Source organism: Puma concolor, chromosome A3 (genome assembly GCF_028749965.1).
Source record: "Puma concolor isolate L17-30 chromosome A3, mPumCon1.1.hap2, whole genome shotgun sequence".
NCBI classification, from domain to species: Eukaryota; Metazoa; Chordata; class Mammalia; order Carnivora; family Felidae; genus Puma; species Puma concolor.
Genome location: NC_141669.1, coordinates 24,715,615 through 24,742,351, shown reverse-complemented (window position 1 = coordinate 24,742,351; position 26,737 = coordinate 24,715,615). Strand labels below are relative to the sequence as shown.

Below are 26,737 nucleotides of genomic sequence, written 5' to 3'. Positions count from 1 at the left end.
TGGAAAGCATTTTCAAACTTTATTTACAACTGTCACAGTGACAAAAAGTAGTTTGGAAAAAAAAAAAAAATGCTAGTTTCTCCCTGAGCCTCAAAAAAGAACAGATAGAAGTTACAGGAGGTTCATCTTACAACAGGCATTTTTACTGAAATACTAGGGTTTTTTTTTTAATACGATCAGTTAGAAATACACACAAGTTACTTAACAAAAAAAAAAAAACAAAAAACCAAAAAACAAAAAACAAAAAAAACAACAGGAGGCCAGATAGGAGCTCAGCCACTTGTCTAAGAGTGGCTGGGTCCCTCCAACAGGTTCGCCGCGGCAGGCCCTGGACTTTAGTTGTCAGCCCCTGGCCTGCTCAGACTCCAAACGGTCGTACAAAGGTATCTAGCGACCAGCAAAATAATAAGACACCCCCATAAACACACATATACACAAAGTAGATTTGTTATGCAGTTTACAAGCACGTTCCTAGCACACGGCAAGACCAGGACAGATGAGAGAAAGGAGCAGATGAAAGGGACACAGAAACACAGGATTTTAAAAGGCAAGGCCCCATCCACAAAGGGAGGCAGGTGCGGGATGAGGGAGGGAGGACTCTCTGCAGCCAGAACAGGACCAGTGGGAGCATGAGGGATGCCCTGGCAGTGCGGGCTGCAGGCCTCGCCCATTCCCGAGGAGCTGGAAGAAGTTATTGCCATCGGTGTGTGTGACACAAGCAGACAACACAGGGGGCAGGGCGCGGGGGGTGGGGGCTGGGCGTCAGCTTCCCAGAACCGAATCCTGCTGAGGTGTTAACCGCACACCCTCATCCCCCTGCACCCGCTCCCCAGAACCACGCTAGCCTTGAGGTATTAAATACAGCTCTATATACAAGTCCCAAACTGCGGTCCACCCAGACCCACTGGAGAGCTGCAGGGTGCCTCTGCTGGCCGTTTGGCCTCCAGGAGGATTTCGAGCTCACCTCTTGGCTGCACACTCATGCTGTGAGCTACAGGAGGTTTGAAGAGTGTGCCCTGCAGCCTGCTGCTCCAGATGGTTCTTAACCATAAGAAGCTCTAAGTCCAAGGCTAGCTTTCTCGCACAACCGTGCCCTTGCAGGGGACAGGGGAGAGGTGGGAGGGATGAGGGCCAATGCCTAGTGCTCCCTCATCATCATCACCGTGCCATCCACCCACCGGCATCCGGAACATCGCGAGGACAAGCCAGGGATCTCATGACACCTTCAGTTTCAAACTGCTGCAAGAGAGCCCTGTTACCCCCATCGGCTAAGTCTCAGATTTGGAATCTCCATTCAAGTTCATCTCCCCAACAGGAAACAGAAGGAGCCTCTCCTGCTCTCCACTCGCTCCCACCAAAAGAAAAAAAAAAAAAAAAAAAAAAAACAGGCCAGGAGCCCACATGGGAGTGGGTACCTCTGCTGGTCAGGCTGGCTGAGATTGGGAACCACCTCTGCCTGACTGCTATGCCCAGGGGCTGGGGAGGGGTGGGTGTCAAGGAGAAGGAGGGCCGGCCTGGTCCCGCAGCTCTGTGCCTCTCTCAGAACGGAGCAGGCCTGGGGGAGCAGGGGGCAGGGACCTTCGCGTCCAAGAGTCCACCCCGGTCCTTCCACAAGGGTGGGACGCGCTCCCTCTAGTCCCAAAGGGCTGGGCCGGCAGTGGGGGGGAGGGGCGTGCGCAAAAGGGAAAAGCAGAAGAGCGCTGCCTCTTAAGAAACTTCCAGATTACAGCGGGTATGTGAGCCGGCCACGCCACGGTTGGAGCGAGGGTGGAGGAGTAGCCGGGAGTCCTTTCTGCCCACGCCTCACCTCCGGCCGGCTTTGCAGGCAGCCGGTTTCTACTGCTTTTCTTTTCTGCCTCCCGTTAACAGACCAACACAGCCAAAATAAAAGCAAAGGCTGGTGGTGGGCAGAACTGGAGAGAGAGAGAGAGAGAGAGAGAGAGAGAGAGAGAGAGATGAACACGTTGTTTTCTGATGCCCCAGTGCTGCTGGCGGGGAACTTCCTGGCTGCACTCCTCTGCTGGATGCTTTCTTTCAAACGTGTCTTTTCTCTTCCTCTCCTGTTTGCTCTCTTACCCCAAATGTTCCTCGCTCGTGGTGCACATACCCCATCCCTCCCCCCACCCCCGGAGCGCACTGGAATCCCACTGCTGCCTCTAGCCTGCTCCGGGTTCAGATACCGATCTCAAAGATGCACCACTTCCCCGCACCCCCCCCCCCCACCCCTGCTCTGCGAAGCTTCCTTTCTCAGAAGGCCTTGCAAATTGTCGCAGAGGGCTCCACTGCCCAGCATCTCAAAAAAAGAAAAGGAAAGAAAAGAAAACCAACTCAGTGATTTGCAGGTGCAAAACGGAAGCCATCATTTGACATTTTCAGAACTGCTGTGGCTCACTCCCTTCTTCCATGGGAAAGAACACAGTTCAGGGACAGATGCCGTCTGGTATGGCCCCCAGGGAGGCGGCGGGGACTCTATTGCTCCTTGTTGTCTTTCTCTGTGTCTTCACAGTTGTCCTGCTCGTCCTCCTGGACCACGAACTCCTCGGGGGGCCACCGGAGCTCCCCGCTCTCCACCTCGCCCTCCGTGGGCTCTACCACGATGGAGGGCAGGCGGTCCTTCACTTTGCAGGAGCGGTCAAAGTCCGACGGGTCGGGGAAGATCTGGAAGAAAAACAGAGCAGGTGTCAGATCACGCACAGTACCGGAAAAGAGAAATCCTGTTCTTTCATTTCACATACACATGCAGAACGGAGCCCCTCCGGAGGGCCAGCCACCGTGCCAGGCTCTCAGGATCCCGGAAGGGAGCCCTAAGGCGGGAGTCAGGGAGAGGCTCCTGGGGCCAACACAGAAAATTGTGTCTCAGCAGACATTAATCCCGAAGCTGCAAATTTTCAGGGCAGTGCCACCAAATTTGTGGTGCCACTCTGTTCGTGCCTTTTCTTGTCTTTTATTTCCAGATAAAATAATTCAAAATCATGTCACCCAGAGTAAGCCACACCTGTCTGCAGCCAGCACGTTACCGCCTCAGTCTAAAGCATGTCACAGGTACCTTAATAGTGAATTCCTCCCAGAGTAATGATCAGCACCTAGTAGAAGCCAGCTCCCAGGTGCTTTACATATATAGTTTGGAACTAATACAGTTGTGCTGGAAAAATAGGGGTTTCTGATACTACCTTGAAGAATCTCAGGTTTGAAGAAGGAGGCTGCCCCAACCATACAGCCTGGAAATGAGTGGTTGTGGAATGGGATTCCAGCCCAGGTCCGTCTGACCCACGTGCCCAGGCCCCCAGAACACCCTGCCCCTCAAACAGATGAGTCCTGATCTCGCTGCAACTATAAAGTCAGGGCCAAATCAGGGTTGAGGGCATGACAGGTCCCAGTCACAGGCAAGCCAGGAAGAATTCTGTTCTCACTGTTTTCACCTGTGAGTAACTCCTGGCTCCTTGATGGTTCTACACCTGGAAGAGTCTTTTCAGAGTCCCGCCAATGAGGCTTCTTTCTTAAATGCCTATTGTGTGTCCTGCCTAGAGCTGGGAGAAATCCCAACCCAGGGGATAAAAACGAGGGCCACGAGGGGCTCTGCGGATTCCCTCTGTACTCACTGCCCTTATGACTACAGCTGACCCAATTCTCTGCCCAGCAGCTTAAGTACTTAATCTGATGGGCTGCTGGTCCCTTGCCATCCACAGCCTTCGGTGACACGCCCGAGAGCGGGAGAGAGGCGCCTCCGTCTGGGACACTGAGGCTTACAGAACACCGATGTTGAGAGCCATGTGGCGCCTTCAGAGCCACCTCTTCCAGTCTCTCCATTTGGTAGATGAGGAAACCAAGGCTCAGAGGGGCCCAGAGACTTGCTCAAGGTCACACACCTTGTTAATGGCAAGAGAAAGGAAAGCAAAATCGGAGTGGGTGCAGACACACATTTGAAGAGAGACTGGAGATTGCCCGAGCCGGGCGCAGATCAAGATAGGCCCACGTCAGCAAACAAGGGTCCTCTCTTTTCAGGAGGTAGCAGAAATGCTCTCCTACAAACTCAAGGCCTTCCCAGCTTTTGTGATGCCCAATCTTATAGCACCCCAGCCCTGAGCACTGCCGTCTCAGTCACAGACCATGTCGCAGGCCACGTCATAGGCCACGTGGGGCTTCCGAGAATCACGGGCCTCAACAAAACCTCCCCAATCCCTGCAGACAAGTGATTATTAACCATTTATCCAATAAAGCCCTATTGCTGGGGATTAAGCCTTAAGCCAGCTGCACAACCAGGCATCATTAAAGACTTAACAGGCTCATAAAAAGTATCGTAATGGCAGCCAGGAGGAAAACAAGCCAGAGGCGGGGTTAGACTAGTTGGGGCGAAAGGAGGCATGGGGACAGTGGACCCACGCTCTAGGTTTTCTCTCCCTGATGGGGCCAGCCCTGCAGTTCTGCCCTTGGGCTGTGCTGTGCACACAGACCTGATGTGCTGAGCAGGGAGAGGGTCGAGGGGCCCAGTTGGGCCCCTCCTCACTTCTCGCATGGAGCTGGAGTCTGTCCATGGGGGTGAAGCACAGGTGCCTTCTGTGAATGACCTTTGGGACTGAGCAAGGGGAAGCCTGACGAGTGGAATGCACGCCACCGTTTTCAAAGCTCTTTCAGACATCCCCTCATGGAGGTGCAGAGAGACCCCGGGCTCTGTGGGACCCATGGAACGGCTAGGATTCAAACCGAGATCTGCTGTTTTCAGTGCCTGTGCCTTTTGCAAAGTGAACGGATGCCCGTTTCACACATAGAAAACTGACCAGGGAGAGTGGGCAAGACTCCGGGCCTTAACCACCCATTCAGCTGCTAGACACTCCAGCTTAGGAGCAAGGATGACCTCTGGGCAGCTAGGTCTAGAAGATGAGCTTCCCAGTCTGGACAGTTGGTCTAAATCTTCAGGACCTGAGACAGAGCTATGACATATCAAAAGGAGATGGCCGCCTGGCTCAGCATGGACCTGGGCCCCTGCCTCTTCCCTCTGATCTCAAGCCCAGGGCTGGGCCTACCTGTGACATCCCAGCAACTGGATTCTAATTATGATCACCCGAGCCAAGTAAGAGCGAAAGGGACAAGACGTAGCAAGGCCAGCTGAAGGAGGAGGAGGACAGTGAGAATGGAGAGCATGTCATTTCGTTTCAGGATGGGAATAGGTCTTTAAAATTAGGGTGGGGGGTAATGTTAAAATGATGATGATGGTAATAGAAGATAAGCCAGGCACATTTGGTGGGCAGAATCTCATCCTTTACAATCCTATGAAGTAGTGATCCCTATTGTATAGATGAGGAAACTGAAGCCCAGAGAAGGCAAGGGACTTACTCAAGGCCACACAGCTAGGAAGTGGCTGAATGGGGACCTGAACTCAGACCTGTAGAACCTCAAATTTGATAACACATTGTGCAGAGCCACAGACTGCAAATTCTCTCTACGTCCATGACATTACTTCTATAACCCCAATCGGGTCCTCTCGACTGCTGGTGACTCAGTTTCTCCTTTTGAGAAGCGAAGCGACCTTCACATCTCACTAGATGTGTACAACTTCTTGGCAAACACACAGATGATAAAATGCTTTGAGGACATATGCTGAATTCAAACTGGAATGTCCTCTTTGGAGTCGTTTCAACAAGACTACAGTAAGTATTCAATCTCCAAGCAAGAGGCGGCAATACTCACATGGTAATTAAAATAACTCCAAACAATGCCTTTCATACCAGGAGCTGCACAATTAAGTCTTTTAAGTCCTTGGGGGAAGTCTGAGCACTGAACTTCTGATACTGTTCAGATGCCAGAGAACTTTGCTCCCTGAATGGCTCAAAGGAGGCGCCATTAAAATTTTTTTTTTCCTTTACAAAGCCTGTTAATTGCATTAAAAAAAATCACTATAATAATCATACCTTTCCATCAAAGGTTTTATTTTATTATCAAATAATGCCAATTTATGCCTCTGAAAATTGTAGCTGTCTCCAAAGACAAACATGAGCCCAGACCAGTTTCTCATTTCCTCACATGCAGACAGAAAGCCTTGCAAAGTGTTGCTGAGCATTTTGCCAGCACAATCTTATCTCCGACAGCTGCTTAAGAGGCTGACCCTAAGGAGGTCGAGATTTTTCCACTAAGTCATGCTTTTTAATCATCTAGGCAGCAGAAAAATGAGAGGTTGCAACTGCAATTTGACGGGGTAGGGAAGGCAGTGGAAAAAAGGACTAAAGTCAGACTTGCCAAGCACATGACAGGTAAGGCCGGGGGCGGCAGGCCAGCCTGGCATGCTGTTTGCCTGCAGGAACTGGCAGGGAATAAAGAACGGCCCCTGTTCCAAAAAGAAACTGCTTCTGGTTCAACCTCTTACCCCAATGTGCCCCTTGTCTCTGGACTAGGGAAGGGGGAAAAAAAAATCCTTTTCTCTTCCCTCTGCAGCAAAGACTCATCTTCAAGAGGTCCAGAAAGGAAGATGGGAGGCTCTGAGAAGCCTTTCCCACCATAACCCCCCTGCATAGGGCAGGGCAGATCTAGAAGTATCCATCCCCAGCTGTGAGTCTCTCAGCCCTGTCCCTCCCTCCCTCTGCCGACATTGGATTCCACATCCAGCTATCCCACTGTCACGCTTGGCTGCCGGAGCTGATGGCTTGGATGAAACTAACAGACACTAAGTTCCTTCCTTTGCAAATGGAGTGAAGTGTTGAAGTGCACACACAGCATCCCGGCCGGATCCTGTGTGTCCCACGGTGTGGGAAACAGCAGGCGTTCAAACTTGGCACGAGTGAATTTTATAGAGGACACTTCTCCAGGTGGCCTCTCATCCCAACAAGCCCTGACATTTTGGGAACTCAAATGGGTTCACTTGAAAGGTCAAGGGAGCTTTAGAACCCTCTACGAGGAAGAAATGGTCTGTGAGATGTAGTTTGGGTGCCAATATACTGGAATTTCTGGGTGTATGGATGAGAGCTGTCCATTAGGACTTTCTGTGATATTGGAAATGTTCTGTCTCTGTACTAACAGTAGCCAGTAGCCACATTGGCTATTGAGCACTTGAGATGAGGCTAAATTGTTAAATTTTCTTTAACTTTTATCAGTATAGACTTATCTATGTAAATATAAATTTAAATTTAAATAGCTGCATGTGGCTAGTGGCTACTGCACTGGGCAACGCAAACATAAATAGTTAAATACGAGGACCAGGAAAACAGGCTGGTCCAGGAAAACTGTCAGGATGTTTGGTTGATGGACCAACATGGGCAGCCTCACAGCAGAGTAGTCTGGGGTTGGGGGTGAGGAATTAGAAGGCTTTTCGCTTGAATGTAAGAATTGCTGCTCAGTCGGCTCCCATTTCACCCATGGAGGGGAACTGAGAGCTAATATCAAATCTCCAAAGGCCTGAAATTTGGGGTCCTAGCTATCAACTGTCTGCCTCTAAGCCAGGTGACCTAAACCTGGCTGCCTCTGCAGTGGGGAGAGAAGAGAGATGTCTGGCACCTGGGATGGAAAATGTGAGCAATTCTGGTGGGAACAGGCCCTCCCCTGAGTGCACGCGTCCCTCAGCCATCATTCCTGACAAACGACTCACAAGACCTGGCCACAAAGAGGGTGGAGGGCTCGGCAAAGAGCTGAGAGATGCTAACAGGGAAAGCGGACACCAGCCAATGCAGGAGATGAAAGGTGGCTAAATGGATACAAAGGGCTAATTACCAGCTCTGCAAGCTGAGACCTCAGGGGCCTGGGCATCCTGCTTCTCTGTGCTGGGCTGTCACAGAGGGATGAGGTGGGGTGGAGAGGGGAGGGAGGGCAGAGGCCCTGAGGTGAATAACCTGGCAGTCCCCAAGGCGCTGGGAGGGATCTGCCTCTGAACACAAAACCAGTGAGCCTCTCCCCTCTCGGGTTCCAGAGCGGGGATAATCAACCTCAAACCTGCAATGGAAAATCGCCATTCCCACAGGTGGTAGGCCAGAAGTCTGTTAAGACCTGGCTTTTACTTTGTCCCCCATTTCTTATTACTTCTGTGACCTTGCTCAAGTCATTTTAACTTCTCTGAGCTTCAGTTGCCAGAGTAAAATGAGGAAGGAATTTCTGCTTTATAGTATCGTTGGCATGATTACATGCAGCTCCATGTTGAGTACCAGCATGGTACCCAAGGGACTCAAAGTTGTGGTGGCCGATTCCCGAATTCTTCTCTTCATCTATAGATTGGGATTAATGTTCATTCCCATCTTATAGTGCTTTGGAGAGAATCAAATACCAGTATGTGTGAACATGTTCTGTAAACTTGGAATTCCTAATAATGGTTCTTATCAGGTAAAACTGCAGTCCCCAAGGAGCGCTTAGAGTGAGGGACTGAAAAGTCAATAGTCCCAATTGCTTGGGACGGGCACAAGTGAGCAGAACTCCTGGGTGTGCACTCACAATTCTAGGCCAGGTTCTATGGAGAAAGGATTTTGACTTTATCACTTCCCTCCCAATGCTTCTGTTTTCCCAGGGTTTGGGTTGGGCCAGCTGGAACGAAAGCCACTGCCTTGGTCCAGGACCTAGTCTAGTCTTCAGTGGATTCCCTGTAGCTAGTGATCTTCCCATCATGCCCCACCCCACCCCCACAGACCTTTCTAGGGGCCTGCTGCCTCTCAGCTTCCCTAAGTCCGGGTTTCTTCTTTTTCTTGGAGAAAAACAATGGATTGGCCTTGTGTGTTTATTCCTTCCTAGGAGGGGCTGGTTTATAACAATGGGCAGATCTCTACCAGCATCCTGCTCTGCCAAGGGCTGAACGAATGAGCAGCAGCTAATCCAAATGAAAAGTCACCCTGCTTTTTGACCCCTAACAATATGCAAAGGCAAGAAATATGTATGTTCTTTGAAACATTTGCCTCCTGCTATTGTACCACCACCACCGCCGCCATCATCATCACCATCATCATCATCATCATCATCATCATCGTTATTTGCATTTTAATGACTTTTCAAAGTGAAACGTGGCTGGTAAGAACAGAAAGAATTATAGCAAAGGGACAGAGTGGTTCCTAACTGGATTCAGGGAGGAAGAAAAGTCTCATCTCCATTGGGATGCTAGTCACCTCCTTCTCTCCATCCGTGACACTTTCACTATGCTCAAATCCCCATGGCCTGGGACTACAGAATATCCACTTCACCCTCTCCTACCCTTCTCCGGTGTCTCTAATCCTATGGGAGACTTGAGGAGAGATTTAAGGCTTTGTAACAACTGTTGGATCTCCTTCCTTTGGATTAAAGATGCTTAAGCCTCCAGCCCCGAAACTTAAAAGAAAAGGAAATCCTCTAGATAAACACCATCCTTCATAAACATCTCTCAAACACACACCCATCCTGCAGGTCAAGAGTTCCAAATTCCAATTAATTAGCACTAATTGCTGCTGATAACTCTGGGCCCAGTGAGTTGACAGGGCTTTTGGAATGTTAAAGAACACTTCTCTCAAAGTTCTTCAGGGCAGTGAGAAAGAGACTGCAGTTATCTGGCATAGATGATTTCAAATCCCCACATCCTACCATCCTAAGGACTATATTAGTATTGCCCTTTAGAAAGAAGACTTGCCTCCTGGTCATCTCTGGGCCTCTAGGGATGACAGATAGCTTTTTTTCATCCCTCTCCATTGGTACAGCCAAATGTCCCAGAGCCACACCTACTCTCTCTCAAAAAGCCTAGACTGAGGCGGCCAACCATTCCCTCATTTTCCATTTTGGAGACAAAAGTCTTGAATATTTGGCCTAGTCCCACAGCCATCCCACCCTTGTGTGGAGTCCCTTCCGAACCCCTACCACATGGCTCCCAAAGACATCCCTGCATGGAAACAAGTCTCTCAAGTCTCTGAGGATTCCCTTACAGCCCTGCCCCATGGCTTTAGCTCGGCCGTCATGCAAAACCACCACCTCTGTGGCACACTACCAGGTCATTTGGCTTTCGGCTTCACAGTGTCTCCTGATTCTTACGCCCCTGCTCTAGGCATCATCCTAGGCTTTTCTTCAGACTCAGCTTCCTGGCTTCTCCTGTCCATCAGAGGAGGAGGATTCCCCAACCTACAGCTGCACTTCCACTTTCCCGACTTCTGTGAAACATCTCCATTTGGATGACACCCATCATCTCCAACTCACCTTGTCACAAAGTGGGGTCATCAGCTAATATACCTATCTTTCTTTGAGTTAAAAACATTACTTTTTCTTCCCAAATAGGAAGTTTTGCTTGATAGCAGGTCCTATAAAAGACCTGCTGGAGATTTTAGTTGGTCAGAGCTGCAGTATTGATGCCACAACATGGATACAAACAGGGCTGTATTCCTAGAGGCTGTCTACACTAACAGGGAGGCGATGGCCCTGCTGTCCTCTGATCAGACATAGTCTTTCTGTTTAATCTAGAGCAGCCATTCTCAAAGCTCATATCCCAAGGTCTTTTCATGGAAGGAGTGTACATGGGGTTAAAATATTTTAATACAAAGATGTTATTTGCCTTTCTCTCTGTGTTGACACCTGCACTAATGGCATAAGGAACACTGGTGGGTGAAACTGATGGCACCCTGGCAAGAATGAATGGTGTAGCAGCAAACTGTACTTATAGGTATTATATTCTTTACCACAGCACACAATAAAAAAAAAAAAGACTTAGTATCGTTGACAAAGCTGTATAACTTAACTTTTATTAAACATTGACTCTTAATTTTTTTTAGTGTTTATTTATTTTTGAGAGAGAGAGAGAGAGAGAAGGTGGGGGAGGGACAGAGAGAGAGACGGAGACGGAGGGTCCAAAGCAGGCTCTGCACTGACAGCACAAAGCCTGACGCGGGGCTTGAACTCATGAACCTTGAGATCATGACCTGAGTCGAAGTCAGTCGCTCAGCTGACTGAGCTACCCAGGTGCTCCTAAATATTGACTCTTAGGTACATGTTGCTTTAGTATTCTATGTGATGAAATGGAAAGCCGGCAGACAGCTCGCTGCTGCTGTACTTCAGAGCACATCTCAAGGAAGAGCACGCGTGCAAAGGAGTTGCCAGCTGAACTAGCCACTATTTCCACAGAACACCATGGTTACTTGAAAAAAATGACCGCCCAACAAACCATGGTTATTTTGACTTGGGTATTTGGGGGACATGTCCTCAAAACTGAACAAAACAAGCATGTCACTTCATGGAAAATGACTAATATTTGTTACCAATGATAAAAATCAAACTTTCAAGCATAAATCATATCAGCCACCATAACCTTGTCAGCTTCCTAATTACTTGAAGACTTTCTGATAAGACCAGTAAAGACATGAACAAATGTGACTTTTTGACATTTTATAATGACACGTGTCAACATTTGGAAGACCTGTCTTGTTCAGCGAACGTGTGTCTTCCAAATGACCGATGCACCGCATCACAAAACCAAACGTGGGTAAAAGACTCATTCAAAGTGTAAGACAGACTACTGTTTTTCTTTTTTTAATTTTTTTTTAACGTTTTATTCATTTTTGAGACAGAGAGAGACAGAGCATGAATGGGGGAGGGGCAGAGAGAGAGGGAGACACAGAATTGGAAGCAGGCTCCAGGCTCTGAGCCATCAGCCCAGAGCCCGACGCGGGGCTCGAACTCACGGACCGCGACATCGTGACCTGAGCCGAAGTCAGCCGCCCAACCGACTGAGCCACCCAGGCACCCCTAGACTACTGGGTTTTAATGTAAGAGTACAACTACTTTGTAGCATGTTGCTACTAACCTTTAAGAAACTACCACTTGCTGAGTTTTGGTGAAATACGAAAGAAAAATATCTGAATAAGGCTATTAAGATATTTCTTCCTTTTGTTAGCTTTTCTAATATATCTGCATAGGCCCGATTTTCTTTATTTACTCCAACCAACACTTATTGTAACAAATTGAATGCAGAAGCAGACATGAGAGGCTAGCCATTTTCTGTTAAGCCAAATATTAAACAGGTTTGCCAAAATGTAAAACAATGCCTTTCTTCTCACTAAACTTTTTTTTATGTTAGTTTGGTTTTGAAAACATATCTGTTTTTTTTTTTTCAACGTTTATTTATTTTTGGGACAGAGAGAGACAGAGCATGAACGGGGGAGGGGCAGAGAGAGAGGGAGACACAGAATCGGAAACAGGCTCCAGGCTCTGAGCCATCAGCCCAGAGCCTGACACGGGGCTCGAACTCACGGACCGCGAGATCGCAACCTGGCTGAAGTCGGACGCTTAACCAACTGCGCCACCCAGGCGCCCCATATCTGTCTTTATTAAGAACTGTTATTTATATTAACATGCAATGGTTTTACAGTTATTTTAAAATAGGGTTTTTTAAATATTTTCTAATTATATTTGAAAGAGAGAGAGAGAGAGAGAGAGAGGGAGACAGTGCTTGAGTGGGGTAGGGGCAGAGAGAGACACAGAATCTGAAGTAGGTTCCAGGCTCTGAGGTGTCAGCACAGAGCCCAACGCTGGTCTCAAACTCATGAACTGTGAGATCATGATCTGAACTGAAGTTGGAAGCCCAACCAACTAGGCACTTGGTTTTACTGGTTTTTTTAAAGAATTTAATTTACTTATTTATTTATTTAGAGACAGAGCGTGTGTATGAAAGCGAGCAGGGGAGGGGCAGAGAGAGAGAGAGAGAGACAGAGAGACAGAGAGAGACAGAGAGAATCCCAAGCAAGATCTGCACTGCCAGCACAGAGCCTGACACAGGGCTTGAACTCATGAACCATGAGATCATGACTTGAACCAAAATCAAGAGTCTGACACCCAACCAACTGAGCACCCAGGCACCTTGGTTTTACTGTTATTATAAAGGAGTTAATACAGAAAATTTTTACACATTCTGTTTTAATATCAAAAGATATGATCCACATAAACAAATACCTCCGGGGGTCCTAAATAATTGTTAAGAATGGAAAAGGGACTGAGATCAAAACATTCGAGAACTGCTGACCTAGAGAAAGAAAAAGCACCCTTGGGAAGATGACCACACAAGTCAAGGTTGAAGGACAGTATGTTTTCAGACTGAAAAGATTTGAGAGGAACATAAAGCTGCCTTCAAACAGCCGGAAGGCAGACATGAAGAAAAGAGAGCAGATTTTTTAATTCCAGAGGGTGGATCGATCTAGGATCAGGGTGGAGGATCTCACCTCATCATACAACAGTCTAACAGAAGTAATAGCATCAGCCCTCTCCCCTAGAGATGGGGAAATCAAGGCCAAAAGAGGTGATGTGAGTTTCCTTAGGCGACACAGACAGAAGCCAAGCCAAGATTAGAAACCAGTTATCCAGATTTGTAGTCCATAATCTTACAGCTCTGAGAGGTTCGGAAATCCACATCACCGGCTGTGTCCAAAGAGCACCCAAGTGACCCAACGTCATGCCACTGTTGCATGCGCTCCCATGTCTGAGATGCTAGAGTGTCACGATTGGATTCCACTTTTTGTTTGTATACTCTCTAAAAGAATTTTGAAAAATTCTGTCATTTCACTCATTTTTAAATCGACACCTAAAACTTCTGATATATCATAAACATCAACGTTTTAAAATAAAACATTTATACCATTCTTTTAAATGTACCCAATGCCTTGTATAAGCATTTAAAAAAAAATTTTTTAATCTTTATTTTTGAGAGAGAGATAGAGTGTGAGTGGGAGGGGCAGAGAGAGAGGGAGACATAGAATCTGAAGCAGGCTCCAGGCTCTGAGCTGTCAGCACAGAACAAAGCCAGACGAGGGGCTTGAACTCACGAACTGAGAGATCATGACCTGAGCCAAAGTCAGACGCTCAACCGACTGAGCCATTCAGGCGCCCCTGTACACAATGCCTTATAAACACCAAAGCAACTTGGTGTCAACCCTCACCCATTAAAAAACTCATAAACAAGCTCTTAAATTTTATCCTTTTCTCTGCTTGAAAATGTTTCTCCATTCTACTGTTCTATAGAATTTTAACTTAATAGAAGCTTTTAGTCATGAGGTTTTCTCATATTCTCTGCAGTAAAGAAATGTATTTATGGGTATAAATTGATAGTTAATATTTGTATATCAAATGACCCTAAGGCCTGTTAGGGAAAAAAAAAAAAGAATCTGGATTGGCTCATTGCAGCTATTAGTATGTAACTGATCAATAAAATACCACAAATAATTGTTACATACAAAAAGTAATCTTTTTTATTGGTTTCTTAATGTGATAGATAGGTGGGATTTATGGAGCTTCCCAGTCAGTAACATTTTGAATGGCCCATTTGTTTGGTTCCCTCAGGGCTTCAACACCCTGGGGAAAGTACCTTAAAAGATTCAGGAGGGCAAGACACAAGTCTTTTTCTCTTATAAAAGAGGAGGAAAAGAGCACCTGGGCGGCTCAGTCGGTTAGTCAGACTTTGGCTTGAGTCATGATCTCGCGGTTTGTGAGTTCAAGCCCCACATCAGGCTCTGTGTTGACAGCTCAGAGCCTGGAGCCTGCTTCAGATTCTGTGTCTCCCTCTCTCTCTGCCCCACCCCTTTTTGTGCTCTCTCTCAAAAACAAACATTAAAAATATAATAAAAAAATAAAACGGGTGGAAGGCAATCTTGACAGGAAAGGTAGGGAAAGAAAACCGGAGAAGCCCGTCTTCAGGAAATGCAATGTTAGAAAAGCAACAGAAGGAAGCTGAAGATGTGGAAATAGGTTTCCCGAAAATGCTCTCCGCTGTCACATCCCTTGGAAAGTTCCTGTGAACCCCAGGGCAGCTGTCCTCTGGTGTTAACACTTTGTTAAAACATCAAGTAGTACATACGTAGAACATCATTAAGAAGTCATTTGGCATGAAAACCTCTAATATTAGGGTGCCAAGGAAAATAGCCAGGAAGGATCCTAATGCTCCAACTGTCACATCTGAGGGGGCAAATGACCAAAGAAATACGGAAATCATAATGGAGTGTTAGCTGATCTTTAAGAATGCTTTCATCTAAGAGGATACAACGGTTGAAGAAAAGAAATTCCTTCTTGATAACAATAGTGGTGCCAGCCTTGGGAAGTTGGACACCACTGAAATTATTTATCCCTCCATGTCCACATACACATTATGGCTCAGTTATATTTTTTCCTTACTCATTTGTTTAAAAAATATTTTTAAAAAATGAAACAGTATCACCACACAGATGGAAAATTAGTATTGCTTGTCATAGGCGGTAACCATGAAAATATACTAACATTTGTGAAGTTTGTCCGAGTAACACCTAAATTGACTAGTCTGTGAATCCTACTGGAACATCGGCGTAGGCTGTTTACTTGTTGCCAAGAAGCTGAGGCTTGCACAGTTGTTGGGTAAAAAGTCCCTGAGCACTGCGCCCAAAACTTCCATTATATTCAGATCTACTTCTAAGAGCACAGTCCCTCCTGAATTCTGAAGCAGTATTTCTAAACCATGACCATTCCATGAGCCAGACCTGGAGCCCCAGAAAACCAAGATGGCCTAACGGACTACCTGAATGTCCATCCAAATCTCATGGGTCTCCAGGCAGAGGCGACTTCACTAGTCTTCCTCAAGGTCATGTGGTGCTCCAATGTCATTAATAAAGGAGACAAGGAGAGCAATCACTGACCCATTTATATCTATAATCCAGAGTGTGTCAATCTACCCACAATGGGACAAAAATATAATCACCAGCTATTTTGCAATGCTGGCTAAATACAGCCTAAGCATCATTAATTGTTATCATCTCTGCTCAAAATAAGCAATTAACGAACTAAAGGAAGACGTACAACATCTAAACACTCTGAAATAACCAAACACCTTTCTGACTCTACCCACAAAGTTCCTCCATGATCCCACTCTACAGATTTTACACCCCTGAAATTCTGTGTGCTAGAGTTTTCCAGACAAAAAGCTTATATTTTGATAAACACTTCTATTTGTTTTGTTTTTTAAGGTCATATATAATCAAGAGGCTTAATGATGTTGAATCTCTTTGAATTCTCAATGAATCTCTTTGAATCAGTAGCTGTACTTCCAAGAATTATTCCAAGGAAAGAAATCAGGCCTGTGCAGAGATTTATGTAAAATAATGTTCAGAGCAGCATTCTTTGTAGGAACAAAATACGCCACAACCAAAGATTCAGCAGTAAGAAGTGGCACATCACGAAATGAAACACCGTTTTACAAAGAAAAACAAATGGACACAGTCACAAATTATAGTAAGTGAAAAAAAGACTCACTAGAGCGTATGTATACACTCTCTCTGTATTATATGTATATAATAAATATACATATTTGTCTCAATTTTGTCTTTTTAACATAAAGACATACAAAAATACTAGAAGCAAACATACCAAAATATTTCAGTGATAGAAATATGGTGGATTTTTCTGTATTTTAAATTTTTCTAAATTTCTAAAAGGAATAAATATTACCTTTTTAATTATAACACACACACACACACACAGAGCATCTTTTGACTTTAAAACTCTGTCCTAAGACTCTGAGGAAAATAGTATTAACTATGGACAAAGATTTATATACAAAGTTATGTATAAATTGTCACATTATTTATAGGAGGAAAAACTTATACAATCTAAAAGTTTTCAACAACTGCAGAATGGTAAAAAGAATCATGTTGTAACTGTGGGACATGACATCGTTCAGTTATTAAAACTGCTGGCTTTAAAGCCTTTTTAAGACAAGTTGTAATGATGTGATGCTGATGACTTATACACTGTGAAGTAAAAAAGGCACAACACAACTGTGATTTTGGCTACGTGAAAATACAAGTGCGCTGGAAAAGAAGGGAAAAGTTGCTACAATGTGAACAGCTGTGACTCAGGCATGGTGGGGTTATGATGATTTAGAAAACAAAAAGGTTAAAGAAAGTTAAAATTCCATCACGGGCAGAGGTTACTTTTAAAATTTGAGGAGTAAGCGAAAGAACAATAAAATACGTACTTTATCGGTGAAAATATAAACTAACTGGGAAGAGGGAAAAGGAAGAGAAAATTTTCCTATTATCTCAACACTCCAATCTAAAACAACCACTATTAACATTCCACCATCTGCCCTTTTGGTCATGAGGGAGTGCGTGTGAGTGTGTGTTTGTGTGCACGCGTGCGCACCTGTTCATGTGAGTGTCTGCGAGTGTGTGTGTGTATGTGTGTGTGCACGTGCACACATGTATGAGTATATGAGTCTCAGCAGGCACCTCGGGGTCGGTCCACAGAGATCAGTGGCTGAGCTCAGTGCTGCCCACACCCCTTGGGCTAATAATGGTGATCTATTAAATTAGAGCTTGTACACAGGGCCGTGTCTGGAGAAAACATTTAGGAATTTGGGAAAGCAGGGACGCCTCTCAAATGCAGGGTGGATGAGTGTTCTACAAAGCAAAGGCAGAAGGTGAATTCAAGGTATACTATTAATTCTGTCTGGGAACCACCTTCAGATTCAAGTTAGGATAAAGTCAGACCTAGAAATCTAACACCTCTGAACTGAGATTTGTGAAGGCCCTCCTGGCTCAGGCCATTTCTACTCTGGGTGAAGATCCAGAACTTTCCTTCCCATTGGCTCCAATAAAATTCATGGCTGAGCAGCAAGCAGTCAGTGCTGCCCTGGCTAAATGCTTGGGTGCCTCTTCTCTACAGTTTACCTAAGAAAGGACCTTCCGACAGTGCCAGCAAGGCAACGGATTCTAGTTGGGGTGGGGGGTGGGCAAAGGAGCCCAAACTTCCCTTATAAATTCAAAATGCTAGCTGAACAACAGTCTGGAGAAACTTCTGGCAACTTTTAATTTTTTCCACCCCAGGTCTGCGCAGGAAGGAGCCCTCCCCCAGCCAAGGGGGGAAGCAGCAGAAGCAGGATTTGATTTGCCGATAAAGAACCCTCCCGGGGTGGGCTCAGGGACAGGGGAAGGGCAAGCGGGGCAGTGAGAGGTAGCAGAAGGGTCCAGCATCTAAGAGACTGGAAAGAAGTAAGACCCTGACAACTCTGAGTCCCATGTGAATGAGGGCCTGTTTTCATATCCTCTGAGGATTATTTCAGGACTCGGGCCTGAAAGATCATTTCAGGACATTCACTAGACACCCAGGAATAGCTCTTGGCTCCAGAGGCAAGATTCGCCACCCAAACTCACCCCTTTCCCTAAGGGTACAATCCTCCTTTCTATTCAACTTGGAAGACTGCGCCCATGTCAGGAAGGTGCTGATCCTATAAAAATCTATGCCGTGGGACAGCCGAGGTAGTGGGAAAGGGAGAGAGGAAGGTCCAATCGATCCTTCAGCACTCACCATGCAGCTGTTCACAGGACACTGTGGCCGGCGCCATAGGAACAGAGCAGTCTAAGTAAGACACAGCCCCCCACGCTGCACAGCGATGAACATATCACCACCTGAGAGGCGTCAGGCCTGACACAGGCCCTTTGACAGAAGGCTGGTTGCTTGGTTCTAGCATGTAACACGTTGGCCAGGAAAGCAAAGAAAGCCCGTTCTCTCCCTGGCCGTGCTACAGACTCACCGTTGTGACCACATCGCGTGTGTTGGGGGGGGGCGAGGGCGGGGGAATCCCCCAGGGGACCAATTCCAGCCTTCTGCAGGCCTCAACCCGGGGCGGGGGGGCATTCCAGACTGTAAACACAACGTGTGTGTCAAGGCTTTGGGCATAAAAAGGAAGGTGCTGGATCCCTCATACAACCTAGAGTTGATATGAACAGGGTGAGCACTGACTCGAAGAGAGATTGCGTGTGCAGACACAAACCCACTCGGAAACAAAGCCTTCCTGCTACACCCTGTGGCCCTAACTGGCTGTTTGGCATCACATTATTAAGATTTGTACTAAGAGGGAGCGGAGTGGAGGGAGTGGGGAATGAAAAAGGAAAACTTGCTGTGATTCCGGCAACATGTCGTGTCCATGGCTGGATATCTCCGGCCAAATGCTTTGCAATTTTAGCTTTATTTCTCTCCAGGGACAATCGGGGGCTTTTTAAGATGATGATTTCCTAGTGACCATGGGACTTCCGTGAGGCCACTCAGCAGGGCTTCCAAAACCCTTGAAACATGGTGGGGTACCACAACTGGGAAGGGATACAGGGGCATGAGGAGGAAGAGACCGAGCTGGTGAAGGAGTCACCAGGCATGGCCTCCTGAGCAGAGGCTTGTGGGAAGCGGAGACAGGGACTCACAGCTCCAGCCTCTCTGAGGGCTGAGCCTGGGGAGGAAGCTCAACCAGTCACTTGCTGCACCTGTACGTTTGCACAGCAGGGGACACCCAGGGAGAGCCAGGCTCAGGGGTCTTCATAAAGAAAGGCTCTGCACAGAAGGTGTTTCTGAACTGCTGCTTGACTTCAGAGATTAACCCAAGCCTGTTGGCTGAGACAGGAGCTGCTGCTTCTGATAAAGGGAAGTGGTAGGTGCAGGGTGCGGGTAGGGGGGCGAGCAGGGGGAGTCGGCTGTCATTGGGCCTTGCACATAGAAGAGAGCTAACACTCAGGCTCTCAGGCTCTCAGACTGCAAGAAGCAAAGGACAGAACTGTGGCGAGAGGTCAGCCCCCCACTCTCCCTCCTCGCTATGGTGCCAAACCCAGGATATCCCTCCCTCCTGTCTTAGGAAGCAACGGGGAAGACGCAGGGAAGCCCTGAGCTCAGGGGATCAAAGGGAAAGCACAGGACGCAGAACGCTGTGGTGTGTGAAGAGCTAGCTCCTTCTGATTTACGGCACATCCTCCCGGCTTCCCCGAGGAGAGCCCGCTGCCTAGCGGACTGGCGGATGGATGTCAAATGGTAGGAGTACGTGACCAAGAACAGCAACAGGGATACGAAGGACAGCCAGTAAGAGACACGCATGCTGATCACAGAGGAATTTAAAAAGCTTAGGGAAGGACAGAGTTATCAGATCTCGGTCCGGATGCTTTAGAAGGGGCAGTTTTCAGAGAAAACCAAGGAGCCATACCTCTGTCTAGAACTTAGTGAGGGCAATGCAATCGCAGAAGTCTCAGCACTATGCTGGGGGGCAAGTCAGGCAGCAAGGCCAGAATGCCCACAGCCCTTGTGTCATGGCAGTGGCAGTGTCTATAGGCAAACTCTCAGGACCCTTCCCCACACAGGACCTGGGCCGATTCAGGTGCAGCATGAAAGGAGGCCCAGCCAGAGAGGCATTCCAAAATGCTACATCCTTAGAGCCCCCAGAGCCCAGGGAGGGCCCCGCCAGGCAGCCGCTGACCTGTTTCCTTGAACTGGGGAAAGTAAGAAGGTGTAGGCAGCAGACATTCCTGTCCCACGGGTGGGTCAGAGAAGAGGGGGTCCACAGCTACAGTACAGGGAGGCAGCTGCAGCAATTGGGGACCTAAATGTCCTCCCGGGGACCCTCCCGCTCAGCCCCAGTGAACGGACTGCTACCCGCAGCCTGCCCAACAGGTACTCAGACTTTCGAGTAACCATTTACTCACCCACCCAGCCAGGTGTCCTGGTTCATGCCAAGTGGGTGCACAGACATGGACTTCACATACGGAACGGACTCTCTAAATAAAGTTAAGATGCACCAAGGCACTGGCTCCGCAGATTTGTATACAGGCTCACAAAATGACACTATCATCCTAGGCACGAGAGGTAGGGCTTTACCTGAACTTTTCAGAGGATAAAAAGGCATTTATCTGAAGCCTTGACAGGCAAGAGCTGAGGCAGCCCTTTTAAAAACCTTAAAGTAGAGGTGAAGACGGCCAGCTTTAGGATCAGAAGACTCAACTTCACCAGAACAACCACCAGCCACTTCGCACCTGCTCTGTGAAAGCCTGGAGCCAACAGGCACCTTGGGTTGGGGAGGTGATGGCTGATGGGCACAGAGAGGGAAACAAGGCATCCCCTGCCCTCAGAGACCTGGGCAGGGAGAAGGTCAGGCAGGACCTGCATCCTCAAAGCCTAGGGAAGCATCGTTTCAAAGCACACCAGCCAGAGGTGTTGAAAGAAGAAAGAGGTCCCATCTGGGGCAGAAAGATTAGGAAAGCTTCATTCTGGGTAGGTCTGGAAGGTGGGGGAATGACTGACAAAGTCCAGTGTGCCTATTTATTTTCTGACCTTGTTTCAAGGTCGAATCACAAGCCTGAGATTCTATTTCATCTGCCAAGTCGGGATTGATGTCTCCTTCCCACTTTCAGTTCCTTGGAAAAGCAGGTCTTGGTAAAAGCCATGTACTATTATTACCCTCAGGAAGAATGCCAAGAACAGAGTTCTGAGATGTCCCGCCCCAGATCTGAGCCCAGAGGATGAGCTATCCAGCCAGCGCAGTCCCAGCCAATCCCCAGAGCTCTGGTGGGAATGCGTTTCATTGGGTGACATTGGCTTTGAGGGGACCCAGAGGATATCGGTCATATGACAATTGTCAGATCAGCTCGCTGTAGAGCCCCACACGTGGCATAAACAGGGACAAACCAAAGGGGTATTGGGACACACAACAAAGTTAGGTTAGAGGTGGAGGTGCTCTCTTGCAGTCCTAATTTTCTTTCAAGGCCCAGCCCCAAGTCGGACGTTCCAAGCCTTCTCGTTGCCATCCACACCTGGACTGACCATGGCTTTGCATTGCTTTACCAGACTGCCTATGTTCCAGTTATGGTGCACATGCTGGTTTCCCTCGGCGCAGCGCCCGCCCACAGAGCACTGCACACAGCCAATGCCCAGTAAATGTGGCCTGGTTAAAGATTACACCCTCCCCCCGCCTTCTCTTCATCAGGCAACCAGAGGATCTTTCTGAAATCTTGTGACAAGAGTGCTTTGAAGTTCCAGGTAAGAGATCTTGGAACTGGACAGTTGCCCCCACCCAGGTAGCAGGAACAGATTTCCTGAGTGGCCGTGAGAACTGGGCCCTCAGGCCAGCACCACAAGACAAGATCTCAGGCCCTTTTCTCAGGCCGCATCATGACATTTTGGGAGCCCAGAGGCAATTTTGTTATTTTCCCCCTGCCATTGCAATCTCAGCTTGGCCTTCCTCACCCAGAGCTCAGCCCCTTCTGCCATCTTTACCTGTCCCTTAGATCCAGCAGAATGGCCTGAAGGTGGAGACAACAGCCCTCTGGGAAGTGGCCCTTCACCCTGGGACATGTTCAGAAGGAGAATATAAAAGGCACACACAAGACATCCTGACTGTGTTTGGAAACGTTCTGTGATGGAAATCTAAAACCCAAAACTGAAAGAAGGTCTCACCTGTAACCACAGAGAGATTCGGTCTGATTCAGTGGCTTGGAAACTGGTATCCAAAAACACCCTGGCTGGTGGGCCAGGAAACTTCTACCCTCCCACAGGCTGTGGGGCCTTTGATTGTCTGTTTCAGACCCTCTCTGGGGGTGGAGGGTATAAAACCAACCAGGAGAGGGTATTCCCCCTCCTTCCCTCATCTCCTCAGGCCACATGAATACTTATTTCCAGCCAATGAAAGGGGCTTGGCCAGACTGACACAAAACAAAGGGGCCTTCTTGAACCTCCCAGTGTGTCGCCTACCAAGTTACCTTACCCAGACTTAGCTTTCATCTCAGCTCTTCGATCAACAACCCCACCCCCCATCACCCTCACACGCCCGCAGCTTTCTATTTGTTTCTTCCTCTACAAAACAAATGCCCTGGAATGGTTCTACAGAATGACTAGCCAGAGCAAGTCCAGATTCTAACCAAGACCAGCTCCAGGCACAGACACACGACATGTCAGAAGAGCAAGGCTTTGGAGTGCAGGTCTACTCAGTCTGAGCCTGTCTCTTCACCTGTTAAACGGAGCAAGAACTCCCACCTCAGAGCTACGGTCAAGAGTAAACGAGTAAATTTGCAAAGTGCACGGCTCACAGCAGACATTGTTAGTATTTGCTGAATGGGCCGGCCCATCACACCCTATTCATCTTCCCCGCGCCAATGCTCCCAGCACCAAGGTCTTCCCTTAAAAACAGACTCCTTCCTCTCCCACGTGCAATAACCTAGGAACTCCTCTTGGAAATATGGAAACAGTCTACTGTCCCAGAGGTATCTGAAGATGCTGTGTAGCTGGCCAGGCCAGCGCACAAGGGCATGGCAGGTGAGGAAGAGCACTGTGCTAAGAATCTGAAGGTGTTATTTGGGCCACTTTTTGAGTTCTTATGTATTCTGGATCCATCACACAGGATGAACTCTAATCTACATGCCAGCAGTCACATCCCTGAGATAGCTTGCCTTTGGGGACAGTTCTCCTCAATACTAAGTACTTTGAACATTAACTCTGTTAGCATCAGCGGGTCAACCATCAATCTGAGGAAGAAAGCAGCATGTGACACAGATATTCTTCCACCAGATCACCTTTGCCCATAAGCTACCCTTCAACAGTGATGTTTCTATTGCCCAAGGCCTGGCTGGGAAGGGAAGTTCTGGTCTGAACTGACTGCACAAATCACGTCTCCCCTTTGCTGCTGTGAATGGGAGGGTCCACAGCAGCCAGCATGACTAACCAATGACGTCAGTTCATGCTCGCTGAACCCTTACTGTGTGTCCCAGGCACTATGAATGCTTTCTCCACACCACCTCATCAAGTTGGATCTTTACCACCATTTTCCACAGTAAGGACTATCGTTGCCCCATTTTACAGGTGAAGAAACTGAGGCTTACTGGCATTAGGGGACTTTCCCAAGGTCACATAGCAGTTCCAAGTGGCACTGGGATGCAGAACCACGTCTGCTCCAGCCCCAGCAGAAGTTGCCAGGCTCTGAAGAGCCAGAATGAACCCAGTACTGAACTCACCTGATAGGAAAGGCCATCCTTTCGGGGGTTGAGGCCAATCTCCTCCATGGATGGGGTGTTCATCATCACCTCAGTCATCTCGGCAGATCTCAGGTAGTCAGGGCTGCCAAGAAACCCAGACCAAAAGTCAACAAACACACGCACTTTCATGTTCCTATCCTTGGTGCGTTCTGCTGTCAGATCAGGGGACTGTCTGGAGGCAGGATGAGAGGTGTTCAAAACAGACCTCACAGAAAAACAAGCTCACACCCTGAGGAAGTGCCGTACAAGCCCAGGGCAGCACGGCTCTCAGTCTCAACCAACAAAGCCCCAAAACTGCCTGGAAACCTCTCTGGCAAACCTCTCTTCCCTCCTCTCCTGTACAAGTCCCCACTGGCACAGAGCAACTCTGGATTTTCTTTTAAGTGACAGAACAGAAAAAACCATACCAGTAGGTATCTGAGTCCATTTGTCTCTATTAAAACCAATTCAACCCGTGTCTAGGAGAACTGCATGTTATTATTACATAATGATAACAGGTCAACCTCAGGGAAACCAAGTCCAATAATGCTGCCTTGCTAAATTTCACGCGCACGCTCTCTCTCTCTCTCTCTCTCTGGTGTTCCTTTTTGCAAAATATCCCACTTAAAGCCCCAAGGGGTCAGCTTCCTGCAAGCGTCACATCTGCCATCCAATCCCCTTCCCTAGCCCAGCCACAGCAGCTGCAAGCTCACAGCTTGAAAAACATCCCCTGGATTAAAAGCCTTAAAGATGCCCAGACTCTGATTGCAAAGGAAATTTCCAGAGGGGCCAAGCTGGCCCACCAATGGCTGACATGTGAAAGTGCTTTGTACTCTGTAAGCAGGATACAAATGTTCCATTATCCCCACACAAGCCACGGGCACCTATGGGGTCCCGAGTGCACAGTGCCAAATAGTACATACCAAAGTCAGTGTACGCCCTACACAACACCCAATATTTTCACCATCATGTCTTTACACATTGTTAGAAAAAAAGAAAGCAGGCAAGGCTTTAAGACCGACTGCATCTAAGGAAGCAGGGTTTCCTTAGATTCTTCTTCATTTTATGATGACTACATAGAGTAGAAAGAGCGCTGGATTTGTGAACAGAAGCAGGAGGTCTGGTCCAAGCTCTGTCACTCAAAAGCTGTGTGATCTCGAACAAGTAACCTAACCTCTCTGAGCCACAGGTGCTCTGTTTCTTACCATGATGCTAATAATGCATATCCCACAGTTATGCTAAATGGCTAATCTCTGGGGGGGAGAAAAACCATTGCAAACTATGAAGTGCTAATCTACTATGAAATAATTCCCAATTATTTTATTTCCCTTCATTTCTCAGGGGATAATAACCCTGATGGGCCCTGACACCCACCTTGGCAAGTTTTGGGCGGTCAGGGGCACAAAGCCTCCAGTTGCCTTGGAAGTCTCACCCACATGGCACCTGCTGCTCACACAGCATGGAAGTGGGAGGGAAGGGGCACGCATCAGGAGGGGGGTACGCAAGCCTCACGGGTGGGGGAATTTTTACTTTGTTTGGAGAGTTCATGTCCCTAAACAGAGCCAGCGTGGGGGAGGAGAGACAGAAGATGCTGGGCTTCGGGCAAGGGTTAGGGTCAAAAGTGGGGACTCCAAAGGCAGATTCATCCGGGGTCGTGGAAAGGCTGCCGCCGACCCCCAAGGAAACGGGCCCGAAGAGCGCCCACCCAGCCCCTTGCCTGGTGTAGCGGCGCTCGCTCCTCGCTCCGGGCTGTGGCGCGGGCCCGAAAAGTTGAAGCGAGAAGCATGAACTTTCCGGTTTCTGGGCTGAGCAGGACCGCGCCGAGCGGGAGCCCGCGGAGCCGGTCAGCGGCGCCCGCACCTGAAGGCGAGCTCCGAAGCCGCCAGTGCTCGACCCCTGGCCGCTCCTCCTCTTCCCCGAGGCAGGAAGGAAGCGGCAGCCGGCGCGGCTGGGGGCCTCGCTCCGCAACCAGCGCGGCGCCCGCGGCGCATCCCTCCCGGCCCAGATCCCCGGTCCTTGCGAACCTCCTCCTTCCCCTGCCCGGCCCCGGATTCTTCCAGCCCATCCGGCGAGGGCGGCTCCCCAGCCCCAGTCCCGGCCCCCACAAAGCCGCATCGCGTTTTACGGGTTATAGAGAGGAATGAGACCGAGAGGGTGCAGCGTGTACTTGTACTGCTGCTTGTGGCTTTAACCGGGTTCCGTGTGGGGAGAGCAATTTTCCCCACCCCTCGAAGCTCTGCAAAAGCCGCCCGCGCTGCACCAGCTCGGCCCCGCGGCTGCCGGCCTCGACGCCGAGACTTGCATGCAAACAAAAAGAAAAAGGGGAGGGGCCCGGGGAGAGCTGGAGCCCCCTGCGCCGGCCCGGGCGCGTGCCTCCTGCAGCCCTCTGCATTAGGGTTTTATTAGCGGGGTTCAAGCTTGATTCCTGGTCCCCCACCCCCACCCCACCGCCAGCACATACACACCCTCGCAGCCGTCACTTAAGTGACGGCTTCGAGTTCACTCCCTTTGTCTGGATGCTCTCGGCACCCCCTCCCCCCACCCCCACCTTTGCAACCTTGACGTTGACTCCTTCACGGGTTGGGAGGCGGGCGAGTGCGGGCGTCCGCGCCGCCTGCTGCCCTCGCACCCGAGCCCGCAGGAGCAGGAGCCCGGGCCCCGCAGCCATGGCCGCGAGACGGATGCCCGCCGAGGGCGCAGGATACTCACCAGTGAATGGGGAAATATACAGACATGAAGTCCTAGGGGAGGCTGACCCACGCCCTTGTGACTTAAAAACGGTCACTGCGTCCCGAGTAAGGGTGTCAGGGGCGCAGACAGGCGCGGCCGGCGGCCGAGCGCAAGCACTAGGCGTTCACGGGTCCGCCTTCCGGAGACAGCCCCGCTGCCAGCGGCGTCCGCAGAGCACACGGAGCTCTCGGTTCTCCACCGAGCTCGCGGCCCCACAAAGAGCCCGGGAAGCCGTATTTATAGGGGCGGGGGGCGTGGCTCGGCCCCGGGAGACCCCGCCCCCTCTCACCCACTCCTGGAATAACGTCACCAAAATCATGAATGGC

General features: G+C 48.8%; 1 protein-coding gene and 1 long non-coding RNA gene across 3 annotated transcripts; both read right to left on the bottom strand.

Annotated features, from left to right (window-relative positions):
- LBH (LBH regulator of Wnt signaling pathway) lies at positions 1 to 26,641 on the bottom strand. 2 transcript variants are annotated; one of them, XM_025927400.2, is made up of 3 exons: positions 26,391 to 26,641; positions 23,682 to 23,784; positions 1 to 2,658 (listed from the first exon to the last, which is right to left on the bottom strand). In XM_025927400.2, the coding sequence occupies exons 1-3, from the start codon at positions 26,414 to 26,416 to the stop codon at positions 2,470 to 2,472; spliced, it is 318 nt and encodes a 105-aa protein (XP_025783185.1). In that variant the 5' UTR covers positions 26,417 to 26,641; the 3' UTR covers positions 1 to 2,469. The 2 variants fall into 2 exon arrangements, with proteins under 2 accessions (XP_025783185.1, XP_086556417.1); XM_086700291.1 differs by lacking the exon at positions 26,391 to 26,641 and adding an exon at positions 24,110 to 24,144.
- On the bottom strand, positions 12,754 to 16,397 carry LOC147582324 (uncharacterized). The gene is made up of 2 exons (XR_015248978.1): positions 15,446 to 16,397; positions 12,754 to 13,435 (listed from the first exon to the last, which is right to left on the bottom strand). It is a non-coding gene; the product is annotated as an uncharacterized LOC147582324 (long non-coding RNA).
- Positions 26,642 to 26,737: the final 96 nt, after the last annotated feature.

Bases quoted from the DNA above. Each gene is read 5' to 3' on its own strand.
- LBH (XM_025927400.2), bottom strand. From the start codon at position 26,416: ATGTCTGTATATTTCCCCATTCACTG. The intron at 23,785-26,390 runs GTGAGTATCCTG...GTTTCTTGGCAG, and splicing joins GTATATTTCCCCATTCACTG to CCCTGACTACCTGAGATCTG. The intron at 2,659-23,681 runs GTGAGTTCAGTA...TTTTTCTTCCAG, and splicing joins AGGATGGCCTTTCCTATCAG to ATCTTCCCCGACCCGTCGGA.